This window comes from Cavia porcellus, unplaced genomic scaffold (assembly GCF_034190915.1).
Source record: "Cavia porcellus strain 051 isolate PalLab524CR breed Dunkin Hartley unplaced genomic scaffold, mCavPor4.1 scaffold_19, whole genome shotgun sequence".
In the NCBI taxonomy this organism is placed as follows: Eukaryota; Metazoa; Chordata; class Mammalia; order Rodentia; family Caviidae; genus Cavia; species Cavia porcellus.
In genome coordinates, this window is record NW_026947502.1 from 8,794,565 (window position 1) to 8,816,434 (window position 21,870).

Below are 21,870 nucleotides of genomic sequence, written 5' to 3' on the forward strand. Positions count from 1 at the left end.
TTGTTTCTCTGCTTAAACTTCCGCTGGTGTCTTACTGCTCAGAAAACACAGGGGTCTCCTGACCTTGGCCTCCCAGCCCCAGGCACTGGTCCTTGCCCATGTTTATCTAGGTCACCATTCTGTCTCCACCCTGGCTGCTATTATTGATGTCGAGGTTGAGGTTGTTGCTGCTGCTCCTGGAGCATACCAAGCTCACTTTTTCCTTGGGACATTTGGACATGCTAGTCCTTCACCAGACGTCAGCTATGGCTGTATTGTCAGGCATGGTGTTTATCCTGGCTGACAGGTCTCAGCTCGAGGGAAGCCACCTTGCAACCCTGTCCCTGACTGCACTGAAGTGTAGCCCACTCGCCCTGCACAGTTACATTCCCCATTTTATTATTTTTTCATAGTGTTATTCCTTCCAATAGACCGTTGCTAGTTGCTTGATCTAAATTGAGGTTGGAAAACCAGCCTGCAGGCCAAATTCAATTCACCACCTGTTTTGGTGGTGAGCTAATAGCTTTCACATTTCAACAAACAGCTGAAATAAATTTTCAAAAAAGACTATATTATGACATGTGAAAATTATACAAAATTAAAATTTGTATCCATAAATAAAGGTTTTTGGAACACAATCATACTCATCTGTCTATATATTATGTATGGCTCTTTCTGTACTGTAACAGTGGAGATGAGTAGTTGACTCACAAGCTGTGTGATCTTTAAAACCTAATGTGATTGTCTACCAACTCTTAGTCTGGAGGTATATTGGCTACTTTTCCCTCTTCTTTGCCTCTTTGCCATTCTTAAGTCCATTTTCTACTACTATAATAAAATATCAGGGGCTGGGGATTTAGCTCAGCGGCATAAGCACCTGCCTTTCAAGCAGGCTGTCGTGAGTTCAATCCCCAGGACCGATTAAAAAAAAATATCATGCACTGAGTAATTTATAAAGAAAAAAATTTATTGCAATTCTGAAGGCTGAGAAGTCCAATGTCAAGATTCTGACATTTGGTGGGGGGCTTCTTGCTATAGTATGACCAAGTGGAAGGCATCCTAGAATGGAAAGAGAGCTTGCATTTGCAAGAAAGCCATGCCTGCCATGACTAACCTATCCCCCAGATAATAGCATTAATCATTCATAAGGGTGAGCCAGTCACAGCATTAATTCATTCACAAGGGTAGAACCCTATGACCTATCACCCCTTAAAGGACTCCTCTCTCCATCCATTACAACCACAACTACATTTCAACATGAGTTTTAGTGTTGACATCCAAACCACAATGCCTTGAAATGACTGATCTCTAAAAACAAACCCTATGTGTATCATGTATTACATGCTCGGTGCCTCGTGGTAAACCCAAGCAAAGAAATGGCTATTTATTAAATAAGTGGGGGTGTTCACTGAATGTAGCTGGGGATCCAGGGAGCATACTTCTCTGTTCCATATTTCCATCGATCTGCCAGTAAGTAAGAAAAAAGCATTCAGCAAATTCAATGAAATAACACCTCAAGCAGAACTCAGATAAAGTTACACATAAATTTATTAACTTCAAATCCTTTAAGTACCTTAGTTTAGACAACCCTAGCCACCGTAACAGATAAACTGAAATTTCAGCCGTTTAATACAATAGTTCATTTCTTGTTTCCTCACTGACTAGTTTTTGGCCTGAGGCCCCGGCTGAGACTCAAGGTCAGGGGGAGCTCCACTGTCTACCATTGGGCTTGAGGCTGGGAGGGGCTTTCTGGGCTGTGAACAGTTAATAAACAGATGGGCAGAATGAAATGGAAAGTGTAGTGGAAATTTTGCAGTGTCAGACGAGAAGAGATGAGCATCACTTCCATTACATTCCATTGTCCAGAAGCCAATTATTTGGCCCAATGAGGTACAAAGCAGACTTAGGACTTAAGTTTCTGGACACGAAGCCACTCCCCACCAACTTCTGTATGCTATGGAGTAAACAAAACACTTGGTGGTTAGCTAGTTGTCTCCACCACCATGGCAACTTACTTCTTGAAGGTCTGATGACAGTGGATCTCATTTTTTGGAGGTCAGGGCCTGTAGTTTTCAAAGGCAACTTGAAGATATCAGGGTATAAATTCAGTTTGATGACTGTACAAGGCAAATCAACTGAATCTGCAGTCCCATGGTCGTCCTCTTTAAACTTCATCCACTTAAAAAAATGCGACATATCATCTAGACTCATTTCCTATATTCAAAGAATCTTTAGAGGTGGATGGAACACAGAGATCAAAACATCTAACTGACCCAAAAGGAGACCTCTCACTGTCAGAATTGTTTAAATCCCAAACAGTGGCTTCAATCTTACCAATTACTAGCTCCGATTAACTTTCCAAACAAATCAAAGTTCCTACATATCTTCAGTAGAATCAAAATGCTGTGTAATTATCCACTCTGTTTCCCAAAGAAAGAAATCTGTTATCATCATCATGGTGCAGTGTCTCTTCAAATACCTTTGCCAGCTTCTTTTCACCAAACTCTGGAACCAGATTTCTCAGTCTACTGCCTCACTAAGCATGACTTTCAGCACCAAGAACCCTGGCAATATTACTTTTTTTTCCTATGAGAAACTTATCAGTGAAATAAACTCATTCATACTTTTTAACTATTGTATTAGTTTTTGATATCAAATTAGCTATACGTGAGCCAAAATATACAAAATATTTTATACCACCAATTTAACATTAATGTGATGGTACTAGCTTTGAAGGACCATTATCCTTAACATTTTTTTCTTCTATGTAAATCTAGTATGCACAAGTTAATCTTGCTTTTTTCCCCCTATATTCTATCAAAGTAACTTGAAACTTTAAAGCTCAGTTTGTAATTTTTTTAACCACTTACCATTGGACATTCTGTATATAAAGAAAGGTTTGATTGTCAAATGAGTTTGGAAATTCTCTGGACTATATACCGTGCTTTTCTGAGAGATTTATAATGTTAAGTAGCAAACTGCAAACTGAAATGCATTGCACTATAGAAATTTATTACTCTCTAATAAGGCATCACCATAATAAATATCGTTCTTTAGCCAGCTGACAACTTAATATGAACAACAAACTCTGCACATTTCTGTACATGCACCAACTCATTGAGACTTTATGACACCCCTGTGGGACAGGTACTATTAATAAGCCTCATTCTACACAGCAGTAACTGAGGCCAATAGAATCAAATAACTTGCCCAAGGACATAGTTAGTAAAGACCGGCTCTTAAAACAGATCTACTTGGGGTTAAACTAATTTCTTGACCCCAGAGCCCCTTTCAAAAAAAAATGCTTAATACATTGTATATTCCACAGGAATTTTAGTCAAAGGAGGCAACCTCCTGTCTTCTAATAGTTTTATAGTTTAAAAGTAAGAACATCTGAATTATAGAGTAATTTGCAAAGAGGGGGAAAGAAAGGAAGAAGGAGAGGGAGGAAGAGAGAAAGAAAATAGAAAGAAAGGAACAAAACCTTCTTAGAATCGTCTGTAGGAGGAAAATAATCACATTTGGCACTTTGATAAAGTTTTAACTTTATCAAATACTCTTACTTTTGTGATCCATGAGATCTGGGCTCTATCCGTACCATTCATGTGCTACACAGTCTGTTGTAAATTAGACCATTTAATCCCCCTAAACCTACATCTTCTCATGTGTAAGAGAGAAAAATCATCCCAAGTCCATCTCTACTCTTTGCATAGCAGAAGGATTGAAAGAGTTCAGTGTGAAAAATACCTCGGGGATTTTTTTTAAATACCAAAATGCGTGTGCATGCGCGTGCGCACACACACACACATACGCCATGGTATGCTACCAGGGTCATTTTAGGCATTTATTATTTGACCAGAGACCTCCTTGCAAAAAGCAACTCTGAAGGGAAATCACAATGTAGGTAACAGAGGAAGAGCATCACTGAGTGCTGGAACCGAAATGACAGACCCAGAGAGCCCCTCCTCTTTCCTGAGCCCTCCTCACCTCTCATGAAAGAGGTGACATGTCTCCTCAGGTCCCCCAGGGTCCCTTAGAGCACGCTTCAGTCAAGTGAGGGGGCCACACAGTGGTCTGAGCTGGTTCCCTCTGAGTAAAGTGAAGCAGATGGATGAAATGCTTTGTCAGGTTTCTTGCAGTAGCAACGACATATCGGCAATATGAGTATCTGGTTCTTATGTCATCAGAAAGAAATGTCACCTTCCACATGGACTAACAGCCTCGCACACAGGCACCATCATGACATGCTTGCCCTGAGGTAACTGTAGACAGCAATCCTTACAGACGCGTCCAGGCCTCTGCACTGTCCCAGCAGCATCAGCGAGCACCAATTCCACACTGGGTCACAGCTGCCTGGTTCATTCTCCCGTCAGACTCATGTAAATGGCTTGTCTGTGAAAAGCTATGCTGAGCTAAGACAGTGGCTTAGGGAAGAGTGTACTTCCATCTTGTCCCCAAGGGGCCTCAGCATCACAGCAAGATGGGGATGGACACCAAGCAGCTGGACTGCAGGAGTCTACCGGGAATACACATGAAGCCCTCAAGGCTTGGCTGGACCAGCATGGGCGTGCAGCGGGTAAGACTCAGAGTCGGCTTCTTTGCTCAGATGTTGGCTCTGACCCTGGGTCCACAGCTCTCTGTGGTGCTGGGAAAGTTACCTCTCTACCTCACGTTTCTAGTCACTTTAATGGGAAAGCTCATTGGCCAGGTTGGTGAGGTTTTAAGGGATGAAATGAATAAAACATGAAAAGCACTTAGAGGAGCACCTGAAACACAAGGAAGCATTCAATAAATGATAACTAACTGGATTCTGGACCAAGGATGAGAGCCTCTCTGCAAGAGGAGCACAGCGGTGAAAAGCAGGTGCTGGAGACAGATGGCCAGGGCTCCAGGCCGAGCTGCACTGCTTTCCAGCTGCGCTGTCTTGGACAAGTTAGCAGCCTCACCAAAGCCAGACAAAACGGCACTAAAACTGAAGCACTCGGCCTGTGACAGCGAGCACACTATGGCAATCATCATTCATGACTGGGAGATCACAGCAAAAACACTTCCTGTTCCACTAAAGGAACCAGGAAGGACTTCAAGGTGTCAGTGACATGGGACCCAAGCAGGGCGCGTGCTGTGGTTGCTATGAGCCTGACCTGAGTTCTGGCTGCTGACCTGCTCAGCCTCCTCCCGTGCATTTCCAATTCTTCCTTTTTCCTTTTATTTCTACTGCCAGCAGAAGAGTAATTACAAAACAAAACATAACTGTCTAAGTAGATATGGAGAGGGAGAGGGAGGAGGAAAGAAAGAGGAGAAAAGAGGGGCTTGGGAGGGGAGGAGGAGAGAGCAGCGTAGGAAGCTTAGGTTCAGGGTGTGTGAGGGGGTGTGTGTGTGCATATGTGTGTGTGTGTGTGTGTTTACTGTGTCATTCCGCTGCCTCCAAACCTCCCACACCTCTCTTGCCTTAAGGGTTAAGTCTACACTACTTAGCCTGACCTTCAAAACCTCTGCCACTGAGACCCAAGCGCTCACTGTCCTCTGGACCAACCCTAGCTTCTACCCAGGACCCACAGAGCCCACAGAGCTGGGCAATTCCCACCCTTACACCTTGCCTCGTATCCTTCCCAGTCCAAAATGTATTGGCTCTCTCCTTCCCTCTCTCACCACAGTAAGCTATGTGGTGTCCTACACAAGACCCCACACTTGGCTTGGCTGCCCTGAACTGCTGAGCCCCTCACTTGTCAGGACTTGCTCTGGGTACCTGCCTGCTTCATGTCCTACCAAATGTCCCTGTGGTGTCCACAGAGCAGAGACAATCTCCTGGACTTCTCCCACCTCTCTCAGCCCTGCCACTTCCCATGGTGATATTTTGATTCCGAGCCTTGTGTGCAGTAGACATTGTACTTGCTGAAAAACCTCGGAAAATAAATCAGTATTCATAAGCTACCAATGTTTGGAAAATTACTCTATTAATCCGAGTGCTATTTATGTGCATTATTGTGTATTATAGTATAATATTAAAGAGCAATAAATAAAGGATAAAACAATTATTCTGAGAGGTTAAATCTGGATGGAAAAACACAGATAAGCTAATGAGAAAGTAAAAAGAATATAATGTTTAATCGTGTGATGCCAACTACAGTTCATAATGAGTCCAAGGAAAGAAAGGGTTCATAGGCAAATGGAGAGCTTTTCTCCTGGTAAACAATTGCAGGGAATGAAATCCCAAACCCTGGTTTGATTGGACAAAAGAGCTTAGTTACATCCTCACTGTTCTGCAGGGGCAGTTTCCTGGCTTCGCTCACCATTCTGAGAATTTTCACAGGGGGCAGGTTGCGCTGGGTGGCCAGGGAAGCCGGAAGCACCTTGCCTCTGGCTGTTTGTCCTCCCAGTAGTTTAGAGACTGTGTGCCCCATGTTACACGGTAGGACACTGAGCTTCTCTGTCGCTAGTGTGGGCTGGGTGGTCCCGAGGACCTTGGCTTGCCTTACAGCCCCACCTTCTCATTTACAGATCGGCTACTGGAATGAAGACGACAAGTTTGTGCCTGCAGCCACTGATGCTCAAGCTGGGGGAGACAACTCGAGTGTTCAGAACAGAACCTACATCGTCACCACCATCCTAGTGAGTACCCACCCCTTCCTCACGGTCACCTGGGGTTCTACCCGATAGTACACACAATTCCTACTCAAAGGGAGAGCTGGTCACTCTTCTTGCCAAACAGTGCCAGGCAGTGGAAGAAGGAATGCCCTGAGGATGAGAGGTTCTGAGTTCCCCTCAGCATCCCTTAGATTCATTGTCTCATTTCAGATCCATGGCTAAGCCACATAGGAGCTTCTTGAAGGTCTATTCTTCTTCCTTCAAAAGTATTTTTTTAAAAAGAAGCTGGGGGACTCGTACAGCATAATCTGAAAGGCTATATTGCCATCACAATGATGAAACAATGTTATTTGAACAAAACCTGATCCCTTATCCCAAGAAACTTTTATAGGGGCTAGACATTCAGAAATACACTTAGAGACTTCCCCAGTGGTAAGCAAGGTCAGTGATGTCCTCTTCTGCCATGCTGAAGTCTCCCTGCCCATGAGGAAGCCTGTAACCACATCCTCCGTCTCCCTGTCTCTCTGCCAGGAAGACCCTTATGTGATGCTCAAGAAGAATGCCAACCAGTTTGAGGGCAATGACCGTTACGAGGGCTACTGCGTCGAGCTGGCAGCGGAAATTGCCAAGCACGTGGGCTACTCCTACCGTCTCGAGATCGTCAGCGATGGGAAATATGGAGCCCGAGATCCTGACACAAAGGCCTGGAACGGCATGGTGGGAGAGCTGGTGTACGGAGTAAGTTTCTCCAGGGTGGAGAGATGGAGGCCAAAACCAGAGAGTTGGACGGGAAAGTGTTTGGTGGCTGGAATGCCCATGTGACCCCATAACTCAGTACAGTGTTGCTGAACAGACAAGTCATCCACAGCACGCTGACTGCAGGCACCCTTTGTTCAGGTTTCTGGGTGCAGTGCCTTCGGCCTCATTCAGTGTCTGGTTCCTTCAGTTGGTCATTGTCCAACACGCATGACCCTGTGGCTCCACAATCTATTTTCTCAAGGCAGGTTTCTAAGTTATGACCTCCCTCAAGTTATACAAGACTTCCTTGGTGTCAGTTTCTTCCCCAGGTAAACCTGGATCCAAGGTATCTTTTTATCACTTGCTCCTGTTTTTTTCTCTGATGAAGCATCAGCCAAACTGCTCTTCACTCACTCTCTTCTCTAGAATTTTCTCTACCCTTCTCCACCTCTAAAATCTCCCTCCCAGCCCTTAGCGAGTATCACATTAACCCATTTGTCTTTCTGCTCTCCCAGTTAAATTGGAGCTTTCCTTTGAACTGTCCTTGCTTTCTGCCGTAGAACTTGGTTTTATATGGTTTGCTCTGCCTTGCGTCATGGTTAGCCGTATCACAGAGGGGTCTACCCTGCTTTTGTTTTACTCACCACACTTGAAATAACTCCATGCACAACTGCTGTGAAAACTTCAATACACAGAACAAGTTCTGAGAAGCCACTGAATACCTGACACTGTTTTCAGTTTTAGGGAGTTAGGGAAAAGCAAACGGTCCTCTAGGTCTGCACATTTTACGGGGGGAGGAAAGACAGTAAGAGAGAAAAAAAGCATCGAATCACAGAGGCTGAGTCATGCGGTTCACACGAGCTAATGTGGGTTTTTCTAGCTCTCAAAACAGGCATGGAACTTGGACCAAAGCCACATGGAAATAGAAAGAGAGAAGGGCAGCCCAGGAATTTCTAAAGTGTATTTTTGAAAGAATGGTGGTAGAAATAAGTAAGAGGTGGAGAGTTGAGTGAGAACACATGCCTTGGGCTGGATGTGGGTTAAGGAGTGACCAGGAACTGACAAGGGGAAGGTGATCAAGATGAGGGCAGCTGGGAGGAGAGATTTGGAGGGCACCTGAGGAGAAGAATAGGAGATGTAGTGGAAGATCCCTGCCGCCCTGTGCAGGAAAGGGGCCGCGGTGGCTTCACTCACAGACACAGAAAGCTCTGGGTTAGTGGATGAGCTCCAGCCCGCAGGGAGCCCCAGGTTAATGCTAAGTGCTGGTCAGGAGGAAGCAATCACTTAGGAGGACTGCAAGACTCATTGTCTGGCTTCAGGGCAAAAGGAGGTATAATAGCTGTAAATGATACACAAAGAGGATTCAAAAAAGAAAAAGATGGAGTTTTAAGAAAAGGTCCTCAGGGAGGTGGCTTTTGAGGTGGCCTGCGCAGGCGGTTAATGGGCTGAGGAATGGGATTGCTGCTCCCCTTTCTTCCCTCTGCCCTGCCTCCCGCTTTGGAAGCTCTGCGGATGAAAGATAGAGACCTGGATGGGTCACGGCTGCGTCTGGAGGCTGGTTTCCATGGGAACTACCACTATGCTCTTAAGGTCATCCCCATGGCAACTGCTGTGAACTCTTCTCTTCTCCGGCTTTCGTCCTCACCTTCACCTCCTGTAACGCAGCCCCCTTCATGTGAGAAGCCTGTGATGGGGGCAGAGCGATGACAGGATGACCATCCTGATGACAAGCCCCCTAATGCCAGGAGTCCGCAGTGATTCACCGGCTCATCAGCTCCCAAACTAAGCAGACTTTGCCCTGTGCTTCAGCGTCAGAACCCGCCCTCTGTCTCCCCTTCACCAGCCCTGCCCCTCTGTCCAGCCAAAACTTCCTTCCCAAGGCTCCCTGATGGGCTCACCTGGCCCTTTTTTCTCCTTTTACTTTTCACTTGATTATTTCCTGTTAGTTTTCTATTTCCCTGAGAAAGAACAAAGAGGGTAAGGGAAATATTCTCAACCACAAACCCCCGTGTAGCCAGGAAGAAGTCACTGAGGAGCCTCTAACTGTACTGTGTCTATGCTTTATAAATAGCTGCCAGACCTTCTCTTTTGATCTTCCTTTTGCTCCCTGTTGCTCTTAGGAGCAGTGTTAGGGGTGACATTTCATCACACAGTACACATCCAGTGCCAGGCCAAATACTTTCCTTACATTCTTTAATTCTTCATGTCAGTCCCATAATTTGAGGACACAGAGGCCCAGAGAAGTTAGGTAATTTGCCAGATGACACACAGGGTCACACCACATTGTTGTGTCTTTTTTTCTCTATCCTACCACACTCTGCCTCTGCAGAAATCATGCCATCCATATTCTGAACTCTCAAGCCAATAAGAAGTGAGAACAGCCAGTGGTTTTCTCAGCAAGGAAATAGATGCTGGGTATCATCAGCAAGGTTTCTGCTCCTCTCGTGGCTGTATCTTTGTGCCTCTTTTTTTACATGAAATTTTTTCTGTCTTGTCTTGGTGAAGCAGAAAGAAAGCAAGTTTTGCAGACAGATATCTGGGTTTGAGCTCCAACTCTGCCAGCTCCCAGGCTGTGATTCTTGCGAGCCACTGAGGTCCCCCGGGGGTCACCTCCCTGCAAGGTGCACGGTGAATCCTTCACTGTCCTTGCAGAGCCGTGCTGGGGAGGAGAGGAACCCCACCCCATCCTTTTATGCACTGTTTGCTTTTGTGCCACCACATCCAAGCTGTATTCTATATTGCCAGGTTTAATCCAGGCGTCACATCATTCTGAGGTCTTCTAGAGAGTAGTGCTTGAAGTTTGGGCCCTCAACTAGCATCAGCATCACCTGTCAACTTGCTAGAATTGCGAGTTCTCACATTTCATCCTAGACCTGCTGAATCTCGCAGCTCTGCTATGGGCTGCGAACAGCGCCACGGGTGATTCTGACGCCGGCTGGAGTTTGCCAGCCACCGTCCTGAGATGTGCATTTAAAAAAAATAAATTCAGTGCCCGTGAAAGGGTTACACTTCATAGTACTCTCAAGTCACTGAAAAACTTTGAGTCTCACAACAACCCTATGAAATATAAAACAAGAACTATTGTGCCTTTTTAATAAGGAAGTTCATATGAGAAAACCAAAGTGTTTCACTTGAACCCACATAGCCATGGAGTCACGGGAAAGAGCAGTTCAGTTTTACATCAGCTCTGCGCTTGGCCAGTCCTGGGAAGCACCAGTAACCACCTCACACGGTGGAAATCAACTTCTCGGGCTCTCCGTCAGCATAAAACACACTAAAATACTACCACTTTGTGCAGGCCGCCTTCCCTATCTGGCCCAGGGACCCTTACCCATAACAACAGCCTACCATGTGAGCATCCTACATATTTAGGTCTCTTTTGATGCTTAGGGAAATAAATGTCCCCTAGAAAATTAAGTTAGGCCACACTGCCTCCTAATTACCCTACGTGGCAATACTAGCTATTACTTAACCTTCTTTGAAATCCTCAACACATAGTGGTCTCTTTAAGGTTTTAAATCTTGCCCCAAGTAACTTATTTAAATCTGTGTTTCCCATCCCTATTCATTTTTATGTTATCCCTATTAACACCCCTTCAGAAATAATGTTCCGTGGGACCAATTTAGGGACTGCTAAATGAGCTAAGCATGAAGATGATATTATTCTCTAATTTTAGAGTCTATGATCCTTTTTATTAGATCACGTCAGAAAACATCAAGCAACTCCATTCGATACCCTTTGTCAGTTTCACAGCTGATCTCCATCCCACCCCGGGTACCTTGGCATCAGTACTTACTTCCAAGTCATTTGCATCACTTTCCTCTCCTATTCCTTTTCTGGGTTGATTTACAGAGGACAGTAGATATCTTCTCCCTGGTGCTGGCTTGAAAGTATTTATAAAAATTATCAAGGATCATGCAGTGAGTCTTAGTGGGGGAAAAAAACAGAATTACTATGAAATTCACACCTGGTCCATGCTGCTTTGCAGAAAGTTTCTTTCTACATGGGAGAATGTAAGACTTTCTGGAAAGAGACTGTTATTCCCCTTAGGTACTTCCTCAATAGCCCTCCCCAACAAGAGCAGCTGACAGAGACTCACCCTGAGACACAGCTGCACAGCACTTGCCTCTCGCCTCACATCTGGACAGCTGTGGGCATCGTAAGAGGAAGCCAAGCATCCCAAACAGGTGTGCTCAGGTGCACTGCTCACCTCGGAAATGAATGTTTGTACTGAGGCCAGGGATCTAGCTCAGCAGCATAACCGCATGCTTGGCAAGCACAAGGTCGTGAGTTTGATCCCTCGTACAAAAAAAAAGGAACATTGCAGCCTCTGTCCATGGAAACTTTCCGGGGTTTCCAGTCTGCCTTGATCTCCAGCAGTGGACTCTTACCGAGTAGATGCCAGTGCTTGTGTGACTAGAGAAAGGTAGGCAAGGCAGGAGAGCGAGGCTTGGCAGTTCTACGTGCTGGAGGCCCAAGGATGGACCTTGTCACAACCTTCTCCTGTTTATCAACATGCTGGATTTCAAATTTAAGAACTGAATTGTTGGTGTATTTCTCAGCAATCTTCCTGGGGGAAAATGTGACAAATATACTTTACTTCCTTACTGCCAGGCCTTTCTTCATGTGGCTCCTGGAATGCTGTTCTTCACTAGAGCAACCTGTTGAAATCCTACCCTCTTTCCATATCACGTTGCTACTTCACCCCTTCCCAATGCAATCTATTGCCCCAGCCAGAATGAATCCCCCTCAGTCCTCTGTAGTATTTTATACCTCTTAGAAAGCGTATATCCTGTCTACTTTGTATACCAGAAAACTTGCATGTGCATCTATATGTGTGTGTTCTCTGTGTGTTATTCTCTCCCATTGGCTTATAATTCTTTGAGTGTGGGGACCATAGTTTGCCTAGAGCTTCCAGCCTAGACTTACCAATAAGTGTTCAATAAATATTTATTGAGTTAAATTGCCTTTACTACCTTGTTAGCTAGGATAATCTTCATTTCAGGTAAAAGAAATCCAATCCAAACTGGCTTAGGCCAACAGAGGGATTGTTTTAGGTTCTTCGTGACAAACAGAGGAATGTATTGACACACATTCCTAGGCTGTCCAGGGCAATCCCAGAAGTGACCTTAGAGTGACCTTAAATTACAGCATTGGGATCATCTTCTCCATCACTCAGCTCAGCTCTCAGGGATAATTCTCAGCCAGCCCAGTCGGGTTTGATGTCATCTCTGAGCAAATCTTCCCCAGTAGAGGTGTGGAATATACTGATTGGCCAGACCTGGGTTATGTGCTTCCCAGTGTGACCAGCACAGTCCGCCCCATTCCTACATGGAGGGCTGAGTAGGGAGGGAGTGGTCTCTCTCCCAAGACACGAAGGTGGCAGGCTGCTGAGTGGGAAAAAAGCAACAAATATCACACCAGCCTCCTTTTTGCAGAAGAGAAACAAGCCTCTGGCAAGGCGAACTTGCAAATAACGGGATCCTCTCTCCTGTCATATGCTGAGTTGATGATCCATTTGCCAGAAATATTTTATAATATTGGAGAGATTAGACTTCTGAGCACTTTTGTGCTCTTTAAGATACAAAGGAATATTCACAATGAAAAGAGAAAACAAAAAAAGGTGCTAAGCTCAACTGTCTTATATTTTATTTTTGCAGAGAGCAGATGTGGCCGTGGCCCCCTTAACTATCACCTTGGTCCGGGAGGAGGTTATAGACTTCTCCAAGCCGTTTATGAGTTTGGGCATCTCCATCATGATAAAAAAGCCACAGAAGTCCAAGCCAGGAGTGTTCTCCTTCCTCGACCCTTTGGCTTACGAGATTTGGATGTGCATAGTCTTTGCCTACATCGGAGTGAGCGTTGTCCTCTTCCTGGTCAGCCGCTTCAGCCCCTACGAGTGGCACAGTGAAGAGTTTGAGGAAGGACGAGATCAGACAACCACTGACCAGTCCAATGAATTTGGGATATTCAACAGCTTGTGGTTCTCCCTGGGAGCTTTCATGCAGCAAGGATGTGACATTTCTCCCAGGTCAGTCAGCTCTTTCCTCTACTTTTATTTTTCAATATATTTTTGAGGTAAAAATACTGGAAATTTAAGAGATAGGAATTATTATTTTAACTGCTTTTTACAGTTAACTGCACACTATGGGTCATGTGGATGCATCCATGCTAATCCAGCTCTGTCTGTCATTGGATTGATGTGTTCAATCAAGAGCCGTAGGCAGAGTTATGGCTGAAGTGTGGAGAAATAAAGGGGGAACAGTGTGATACAGCTGATACTTAATGAGGACTGACAGTATGCCAGGCAAGGTTGGGATTCCTGTTCGTGCATCAATCATTTCGGTGAATGTTCATGGGAGCAAAAGGTGGGGCTCATCTTCTATGTGATTTTATCAATGAGGAACCACAGAAAGGCTGACTGTCTTGCATAGTCGTGCTCAGTAGTAGATGGGTGAGTTGAGATTCAGACCGCCATCCTATATTACTTAAGTATGGTAAAGAAGTTGTGGATTGTAAGTGGGTGCCGTGACTCCCTTGTGGCCTTAGTAAGTCATCTCACCCCGATGGACTTTGGCTTCTTCATCTTAAAAAGGATTCTTATCTTTGAGAAAGACCCTGAGAAAATTCTAATTCCTTTGATGACATAAATGTGTTTCTTGGGGTTCAAAAGAAACCACAAGAGGTACCTCAGGGATTGCCTTGAGAATACTAGGCAGCAATATCAGTGGGACTTCAGACCCTTACGTAGAACAAGAGCAGCTGCATTTTTGTGTGTCTTATATGTTGAATTTTTTAATGCAATCTATTTTGAAACCAATGAACCTGAGGCTAAGAAAGGAGGAAGAGTAGAAAGGAAAAAGCAGAAAGAGAAATTTGAAAATCAGTAATCCAGACCAAGTCTCACACTTCCTGACCTCCTGTATTTATGTGTAATTTCTTTTCTCTCATTCTAGAATGTTCATACCTAAACTTCTCTAACTGATAAGAACCTGTGGCTATTGTATACTTTCATAGTTCCTTAGTGTGTGTGAACTCCCTTTCCCACGGGCATTCCTTTGCAGATTACCCAATTTCAAAAGCAGGCAGAGAAGTACAGCTTAGCATCTGCCCTCCATGGATGGAGCTGGGGCATAAGTGCACACACACCAGGCCTCATGGAAATGTACTGGAGGTATCTTATTCCAGCATCATTTTGCATTTGACTGCCAATGAGGACCAATATTTCTAAGCAGCAATGGAGTAAACTCTTCCTAACGAGCTTCCCCCAGGACTTATTTTGCCTACTGTATAATTTGGAAAGCCTCAACAGTCACCGTTATAATCTTGTTTTTCTTTAAATAAGAAGACAGTCAGGGGGTGGGGGGAGAAGGGGAACGTGGGAGAGAAGGTGTGAGACTGGCTGCTTGGCCAACACTGGCAAACACATGGTGAAGAGTAGAAAGAACCAAGCAGGGGAAGGGCTTGCTTAAAAATAAATCAGGCCAGTGGATAAACAGTGGGAGGAACGATTCCTGCCTAGTCAGGATAACATAGGGCCATCAAAACCAGCATGTGCCATGAGCTTATTTTTCTGTTATTTCCTTCATGAGTAGGCATCTACCTCTTAACAGCACTCCTGTGGTTGGACCTCAGGGTGTATTTTTACACTCCCCATCAGCCCTCCAGAGGTCTCAATTCATGGTTCGCACTCTGAGTCTCTATAGGCACATTTCCGTTTAATCCATTCGTATTAGGCCGTGAGTATCCAAAACCTTCTGGCAGGTGTTCAGGCTGATCCACACAGTCACCAAGTCACACCAGCGCCTGCCACACAGTGTCACTCTGCGTCACTCCACTGGCTTCAGAGGGTACTTGGCCAAAAGAGGACATTCAAACTGTGTGCCCTGGATTTCTGAGAGCTCCCCTCAGTTGCCTCAGAAACTCACAACGAGCTGAAGAGGAGAATGAACAGCACATACCCAGCCATCCTTCCCCACAGCTTTGCATGTCAACACCATTCTATGCCGCTGTTCTTTGTTTGGTAAGATGACAATAATGGTTTTGAGTATTGTCGTGAGATTTTTTTAAAATTATGGCACTTCCTTTAGAACCTGCTACACAGGACCCAGCCTTCCCATGGGAAACCCATAAAAGGATAATCTTTTTACTCTTGACTGACTTTGTTTATGGGACTTTGACTAAACTTCTTTAGAAGACAGGGGGCACTGCTCAGTGATTGGAAAGGCTACGCCCTCTTCTGAGGAAGTCTGGGGACAAAGCTAGTGGTTCACTCCAGAGACCAGTATACCTAGTTCCTGGGGCTCCTGTGCCCGGGAACGAGGAGGAAGGATTTGTGACCGTGGACGAAAAGAGTCTGATAGACTCAGGCGTGAGCTACTGAAATAAGGAATTTTAGCCACATCAGAGAAAGAGCCTGTAGAAACCTAAGAGTCAAAATATATGTCATCACGATGTTTCTTGGAAATACATGTGGTGCCAGACAAATGAACAAGGACTCTAACAGTGGTGAGGGCAGAGGGCAAGCAGATAATGATAAACCCAGCAGAAACCACTGCTGTTGTTTAACCTGGTACACTCCGTGTCACACGCTATACTGCATCCTTCAAATGAGCTTCAGTTCACTGTTCTCACTGCCTATATAGATATCACAAATATACCATAAATCCTCACTAACTTAGGATTCAGAGCACTAAACTCCATCTGAATTGTGTATATCTACACTCATACACAAATAGCTTTATCTCATTCTAGTGTCTTCGAAGTTGACGATCTTGTCCAGTAACCAAAAGCCAATGAAATGTGGTCACAAGAAACAGCAGCAATAGAAAACTCTTCCTCACAGATTGAGGGGTCTATCAGATTGCAGGTTGTACCCTGAAAATCATGGTAGCAGGCTTCTGCTTGCATGAAATCAGAATGGGCTTTTTTGTTATTCTCCTGGCCTGTTCTTGTCCACAAGGAGGGGACCTGCCAGATATTGTACCCACATTTAAGCAGTGAGAGAAGGAGGAAGTGTTTGCCACCATAGATGTCTCTTGAGATCAAGAAAACCAAAGCACAACAAAATATTTCCACCACCAAATAAATGCCTGGCTCTACTCACTGGCCAGAACAGTGGCCCATGGTTATTTATGCTGGCCAGGGAACATAGGAAGGCAGGAATTTAGGCTTTCGCTCCTCTAGAGTAGCAGGCACCGGAATGTACTTAGGAGAGTCAACTTGCAGACTTGACCACAGTACCTAAAGTCAATGTTTTCTGTGCTAGCACCACAAATCCATAAAACCAACCTTTAATTAGCACATTCAATAATGCAACCCGGCAACTGCTCCCAAAACACTGAATGACCACCCCCTTTTCCTTTGAAATTTTCTATGACAAATGGCTTTTGAAACCTACTTTTTCAGACTAAATGTTAAAATGCAGCTTAACTGTGATCACAGGCTACAGTGTTGCTTTCCTTAGGTCGATGGTGACAGTAGGAAGCAGATCCCTTGTAGGCCTGCTCCTTGAGCCCAAGACCTACATTTAATAGATATTTTGGATTTTTTTTCATGTAGAGCAACATTTTGAAAAATACATTAAAGGAAAAACAAAAATTGCCACGGACGAAATTTACCTTTCTTCCCTGGTGTCCTTTCTTTCTTCCCCATTTGTGGCCAGCATCATTGATCATTTATTGGCTCAGCAGATATGACTAACTGCCTGTGACTTACCGGGTTTGGTCTGAGATGCTGCAGATATGAAGATACATGGATGGTGGAGCCTGGAGTGGGGTAGGAAGCAGGCTCTGCTTCAAGGAGCAGCGAGTATACTGGTATAAGACAGAAGGAGCAATGGCGAATGTATAAATTTTATATGCTACCAAAGAATGAAACTGCACTTGCAGTGAATGCAAAAGGAAGTGGAGTGAAAGGATAATTACGTAGAGTGTTTTGAGAAAGTTTCTCTGAGGAGCTAATGGGTAAAAGAGAGCCAGGCTTGTGTGGCTGAGAGGCAAACATAACCATGTGTGAAGTTTCCAGATAGACGACAGCCTCCTGCACTTACAGCCTAGAGAAACAGTGAGTGTGTCTGGCTTTTAGTGAAAAAGGAGCACAGTGTCTTGAGGTAGTACTGGAAAAGTAGGCAAAACCCAGATCGTGTGTGTAGATGTGGGGTTTCCCCTAAATGAAATAGAGAGCCATTGAGGGTCTTAAGCAACAGAAGGGTTGAATTGCATACTAAAACACCACTCTGGGGAACTATGAGGAAAACGAATTAGAGGAGAGTCCCAACTGGAAGTAGAGGGAATAAACAAGAGGTTCCGGCAGCTGTCCAGGGGAAATTACAGGGATGAAAATCACAGAGATGCCCGTGGACATGGGTTTATGATCTGCTAGGAAACTGGCATTGACAGGACTTGCTGATGGAGGGCTGCATCCCTAAACATAGGGAGAGGGAGGTTGCAAGATAAATCCAAGAGAGAGGACGCATTTACGAAACAAGGAGTCGGTTCCAGGAACGTTTAGCTCTGAATGGGGTCAGAGGATGCTCTAGTTTATGACTCATCACAACGAGGGCACCAAGGCCCAGCATGGGGCAAAGGTATTTTCTCTGAGGTTGCTCAAGCAATGTCCATGGCTTGTTGACACTCAGACTGACCTGCCCTCCCAGGCAGTCCCAACAAGAAGCACCACTACCTACAGGTAAATTGTCAGCTGTACCCTCACTGCCCTATTTCCCCTTGGGGTTAATACCCTAGTGGACCCCAGTCCACTCACTTTGTAAGGAGAAGAGGATGTGGAAGAGTCTTCAGAGAATAGAGGAAAAGGAGAAATTAGGATTTTGGCTTCCAGAACTCTCCCTCTTATTCCTGCTCATAGTCTGCATCAGCCGGTATGATAATTATCTCTACCTGCTGAAGATAATTACTCTCAGGGAGCAGCCTCAGGCGGGGGAGTGATGCTGCTTTCAAGCTCTCACAGAACCTTGTATCACACACACAGATGCCCCCTCAGCTAATGTACTGGTTGGGGGCCCTGTAACTGACTCACTGTGGGAACAGGGTGGCCAAGGAGGAAAAACCCAAGCAGACACCCAAGGACAGCGTGACCTTTGTATTCCCGATGTCCACGGCAATCAGTATGGGACCAGAACTGGGAGGCACAAGACACTTCCCCCTTCCCCCTCCTGTTTTCCCCTACCCCACCCCCCCCCCAGAGACCCATGCGAACCCATTTCTCTCACTCATCTGGAGTGCTTGAAGGGAGAAGAGGAAGGTGGGAGGTGATGGAAGCAACCTAGAAATAAAAGCCTTTCTCATTTTGAAATTGTAAGCCTGATTTAGGCCACAAGTCCCTTGCTGTAAGGAACAGGGTCCCAAGGCTGTGTGCACAATGGTGAGAAACCTATGGTAGATGTTCCTAACCTTGGGGCTGGGTGTGGGGTTGTCTGGGGGACCCTCTGCATCTGAGTCACCTGGGATGTTCGTTTATGCACAGGTTCTTAGATCTGTGCAGCTGAAAGCTCTGCAGGTGCAGGTAGCTATGAATTTTCCCGAGTGCCCCCTACCCTTGTGCCTTGGAATATACAGGCCATGAATGTTAAGTCACTGAGCCTGGATGCTGGCCATGGAAAGACAGCTCCCAAGCACAGAATGAAGGCCCACAGGGCAGGTAACGACCATGCACACTGATCGCAGCCTCTGCTGCTCCACACCCTATAGAACATGACTGGCTAGGTGGAGTAGGGCCTTGGGGATAGATGTACTCATATGGCTGTAGAAGAAGAGGCCTTGCTGGTGACTTGGTCTTTTTAAGTAGGCCAATCTATCGGGAAAGCATGCAAAGAGATTCACAGGAGAAAATTTCCTTCTCTACTTTTCCTCACCATGAAAGGCAACACCAATGAAGAAGGACTGGCATGGGCAGGGGAGTTGGCTGCCCTGGCACATGTTATGTGTGCATGGGTTTTCTGTGGGTGGCCCCGTCGTCACCCCATCTTGGGGGCTGGGGAGGCAGACTCCAGCTCAGGGCAGGCTGCCTTTTCAATTTTAACTCTCTGCTGCCTGAAGGTGAGATCAAGAGCCAGACTCCACTCCTGGGCAGCTTCTCAGAACTGCGAGGAGAAGAATAAATTTCAGAAGCTTCCAAGTGTGGCAGGGAGATATTAGGATGAAAGCAGTGTCAGGAAGATGGAAGCCTTCCCTGGGTATGCAAATGAAAACATTATATGCTACATCTCAGCCAGCAATTCTGGCCATCAGTGCAAAGAGAGTTAAATTGCTCTCTCTTTAAGTTGCTATGGAAGTTCACTGTAAGAGTAGTTTTTTTTTGTTTCTTACAGTACCAGGTATTGATCCAGGACTGTGTGCCTGTTAGTCTAGTGTTACACCACAAACCTATATTACCAGTCCTTTAGTTTATCTGGAGACAAAGTCTAGCTAAATTGCCCAGGTTGGAATCAAACTTTCTATCCTCCTACCTCAACCTCCCAAATACCTGGGATTCCAGATATGTGCCACCGTGCCTGGCACTGATCAGTGATATTGCAGGAGAGGTATTTTTCTTCCAAAATTGCAAATAAGATGTTTTTCAGAAAGTTCTTCCACATCACAGAAGGAGATTCTCAAGATTAAGTGTGCCTATACTCATGCAGTAAATGTCTCTAGCATACCTGTTACATAGCAAAGCTGGATCCGGCGCTATGGGAGATGTCATGGAGCAAAGCACATAAAGGCTCCTGCCCTCTTAAAGAGAAGAGACAGACAATAAGCAAAGTGAATATGTCATGAACACCCACACCCCTGTTTGATGGGGGGGCATTCTGGTTTATGGGGCAGGGAAGGGACTCAGCCAGCACCACATAAGTAACTAGTGTAAGTTTATGCTCACAAGACTGGAGCCAGCAAGGGGCTGTGCTAGCTCCTGGGAGCAGCTCCCACCCAGCCATGGACAGGCAATGCCAGGGGGACTGTACAGCTCAAAGGCAGGCCACACTCAATTGTGGGAACCACTTTGAGACTCCTGGAAGAATGTTTAGACTATATAATACCACCATATGCATGTAACTCCTAAAGACTCCCTAGAAATACCATACTTCTGCATTTTAAAAAGAACTTTCCTCTCCTTTCAACTTGCATTATTTTGGCTCCAAGTATAAAACCTGATTGCTATGTTTTTCTTTCTTTTTACATACTCTGGAAAGTACAGGCATGAATGTGAGCTGCCTAGAAGAAAGATAGTCTCCACATCTCTGTGTCCTGCCATATCAGACTAGTCTTATCTCTCTGGGTTCTGCATCTTTCTAGAGGGGATCCCTTGTTTATTTCTCTTCTATGCAAACACATTATCTATGATCAAATGACCCAGTTCTTTGGTTGCAAAGAAATACTGAGTCCTATGTAGGGAAAACTAAAGACATAATTAATCAAGCTGATAGGGAAGCTATGCCCAGACTCCTATGAGGAGACTGACAGCTTTGAATATGCAGCAGGTACCACACTCCAGCTGTGGGAAATGAATCATTTGGGGGCACCATTTGTATATTCTTTTAGTCTATGTTCAAAGGACATAAGAGGTGGCCTGATCCCAAGGCACCAAGCAAAAAACACATGGTGCCAAGGACACTAACACAGGAAGCACAGACCTAGGTAATGACAGTCACTGTGTGTATCCGACAGCTCAGGAAGGGAAAGCTTGGAGGAAATTGCTGGCTGGGAACAGAGCAGAGTCCCACCCAAGGCAGAAAGCAGGATGAGCTGCCATTGTACGGGTTGGAGGAGGCGATAGGGGTTTAAAAGACATTCAGTCTCATCCTCCCTCCAGTCCACAGGGTATGTTTCTTGTGCTCCTGGGTCTCACTTTTCGTTCTTCAAAACAGGAGCAAGCTGGTCCCTGCTCTGTCCCCAGCTTCCCATTTAAGTCTTGTCTCCTCTTGGCTTTCAGTTTAGCCAAGACTCCAACCAAGTCACACCGCGCTTCGGTCTATTTCCCCCAGCTCCACGCTGCTATTCTGCAGTTCTTCCCTCTCCCTGAAGAGACCTTTTCCATATGTCCTACTCAATGCCTTCCCCCTTACAAATGCTGTCCTTCCTCTCCCGCACCCAGCCCTAAGCTCTTCTGAATCTGCGCTTTGCAGCCGTGGCTGTAAGGTTGAACTCTGCAGTGGAAGTGACTGAGACTGAACTCTGATATTACTCCTTACAAGCCGTAACCTCAGGTAGACAGCTTCCCTGCACCTCTGTTTCCTCTTCTGAAAAACAGGAGTAATAATGAGACCCGCCTTAAGTTGGTATGATCAGAATTAAATGCTGCAAGGTAGGGGACGCTCTTTTTTCACACAGGGCTCCTAGAGTAAATCCTTTCACAGGCACCATTGTTATCTGAATCCCTCTGAGTCTCTTATCTTCAACCTGCACTATATTCATCCATATTTTTTCCTTGTTGAAACTCAGACTGCTGAACTCATCGTTACAACTTATTCAAAACTGGGCAGGAGGTGTTGCGTATTCTTAACACTCAAATTTTGGTTGCTTCATGAGCTTGTGTGTTTTCACAGGTGCCTCCTAAGGCCTATGTCATGTT

At 45.3% G+C, this 21,870-nt stretch overlaps 1 protein-coding gene across 6 annotated transcripts in view; it reads left to right on the forward strand.

Annotated features, from left to right (window-relative positions):
- Nucleotides 1-21,870, forward strand: part of Gria1 (glutamate ionotropic receptor AMPA type subunit 1) — a 291,561-nt gene that overhangs the window by 191,541 nt on the left and 78,150 nt on the right. For all 6 annotated transcript variants that reach the window (XR_010041060.1, XR_010041061.1, XM_063230678.1 and 3 more), the window contains exons 9-11: nt 6,478-6,588; nt 7,096-7,302; nt 12,963-13,333. Coding sequence is in view for 4 of the 6 variants with exons in the window: in XM_063230678.1 (XP_063086748.1) it covers nt 6,478-6,588; nt 7,096-7,302; nt 12,963-13,333 (689 nt within the window). In the remaining 2 variants the exon portion in view is untranslated. The remainder of the gene's footprint in view (nt 1-6,477; nt 6,589-7,095; nt 7,303-12,962; nt 13,334-21,870) is intronic.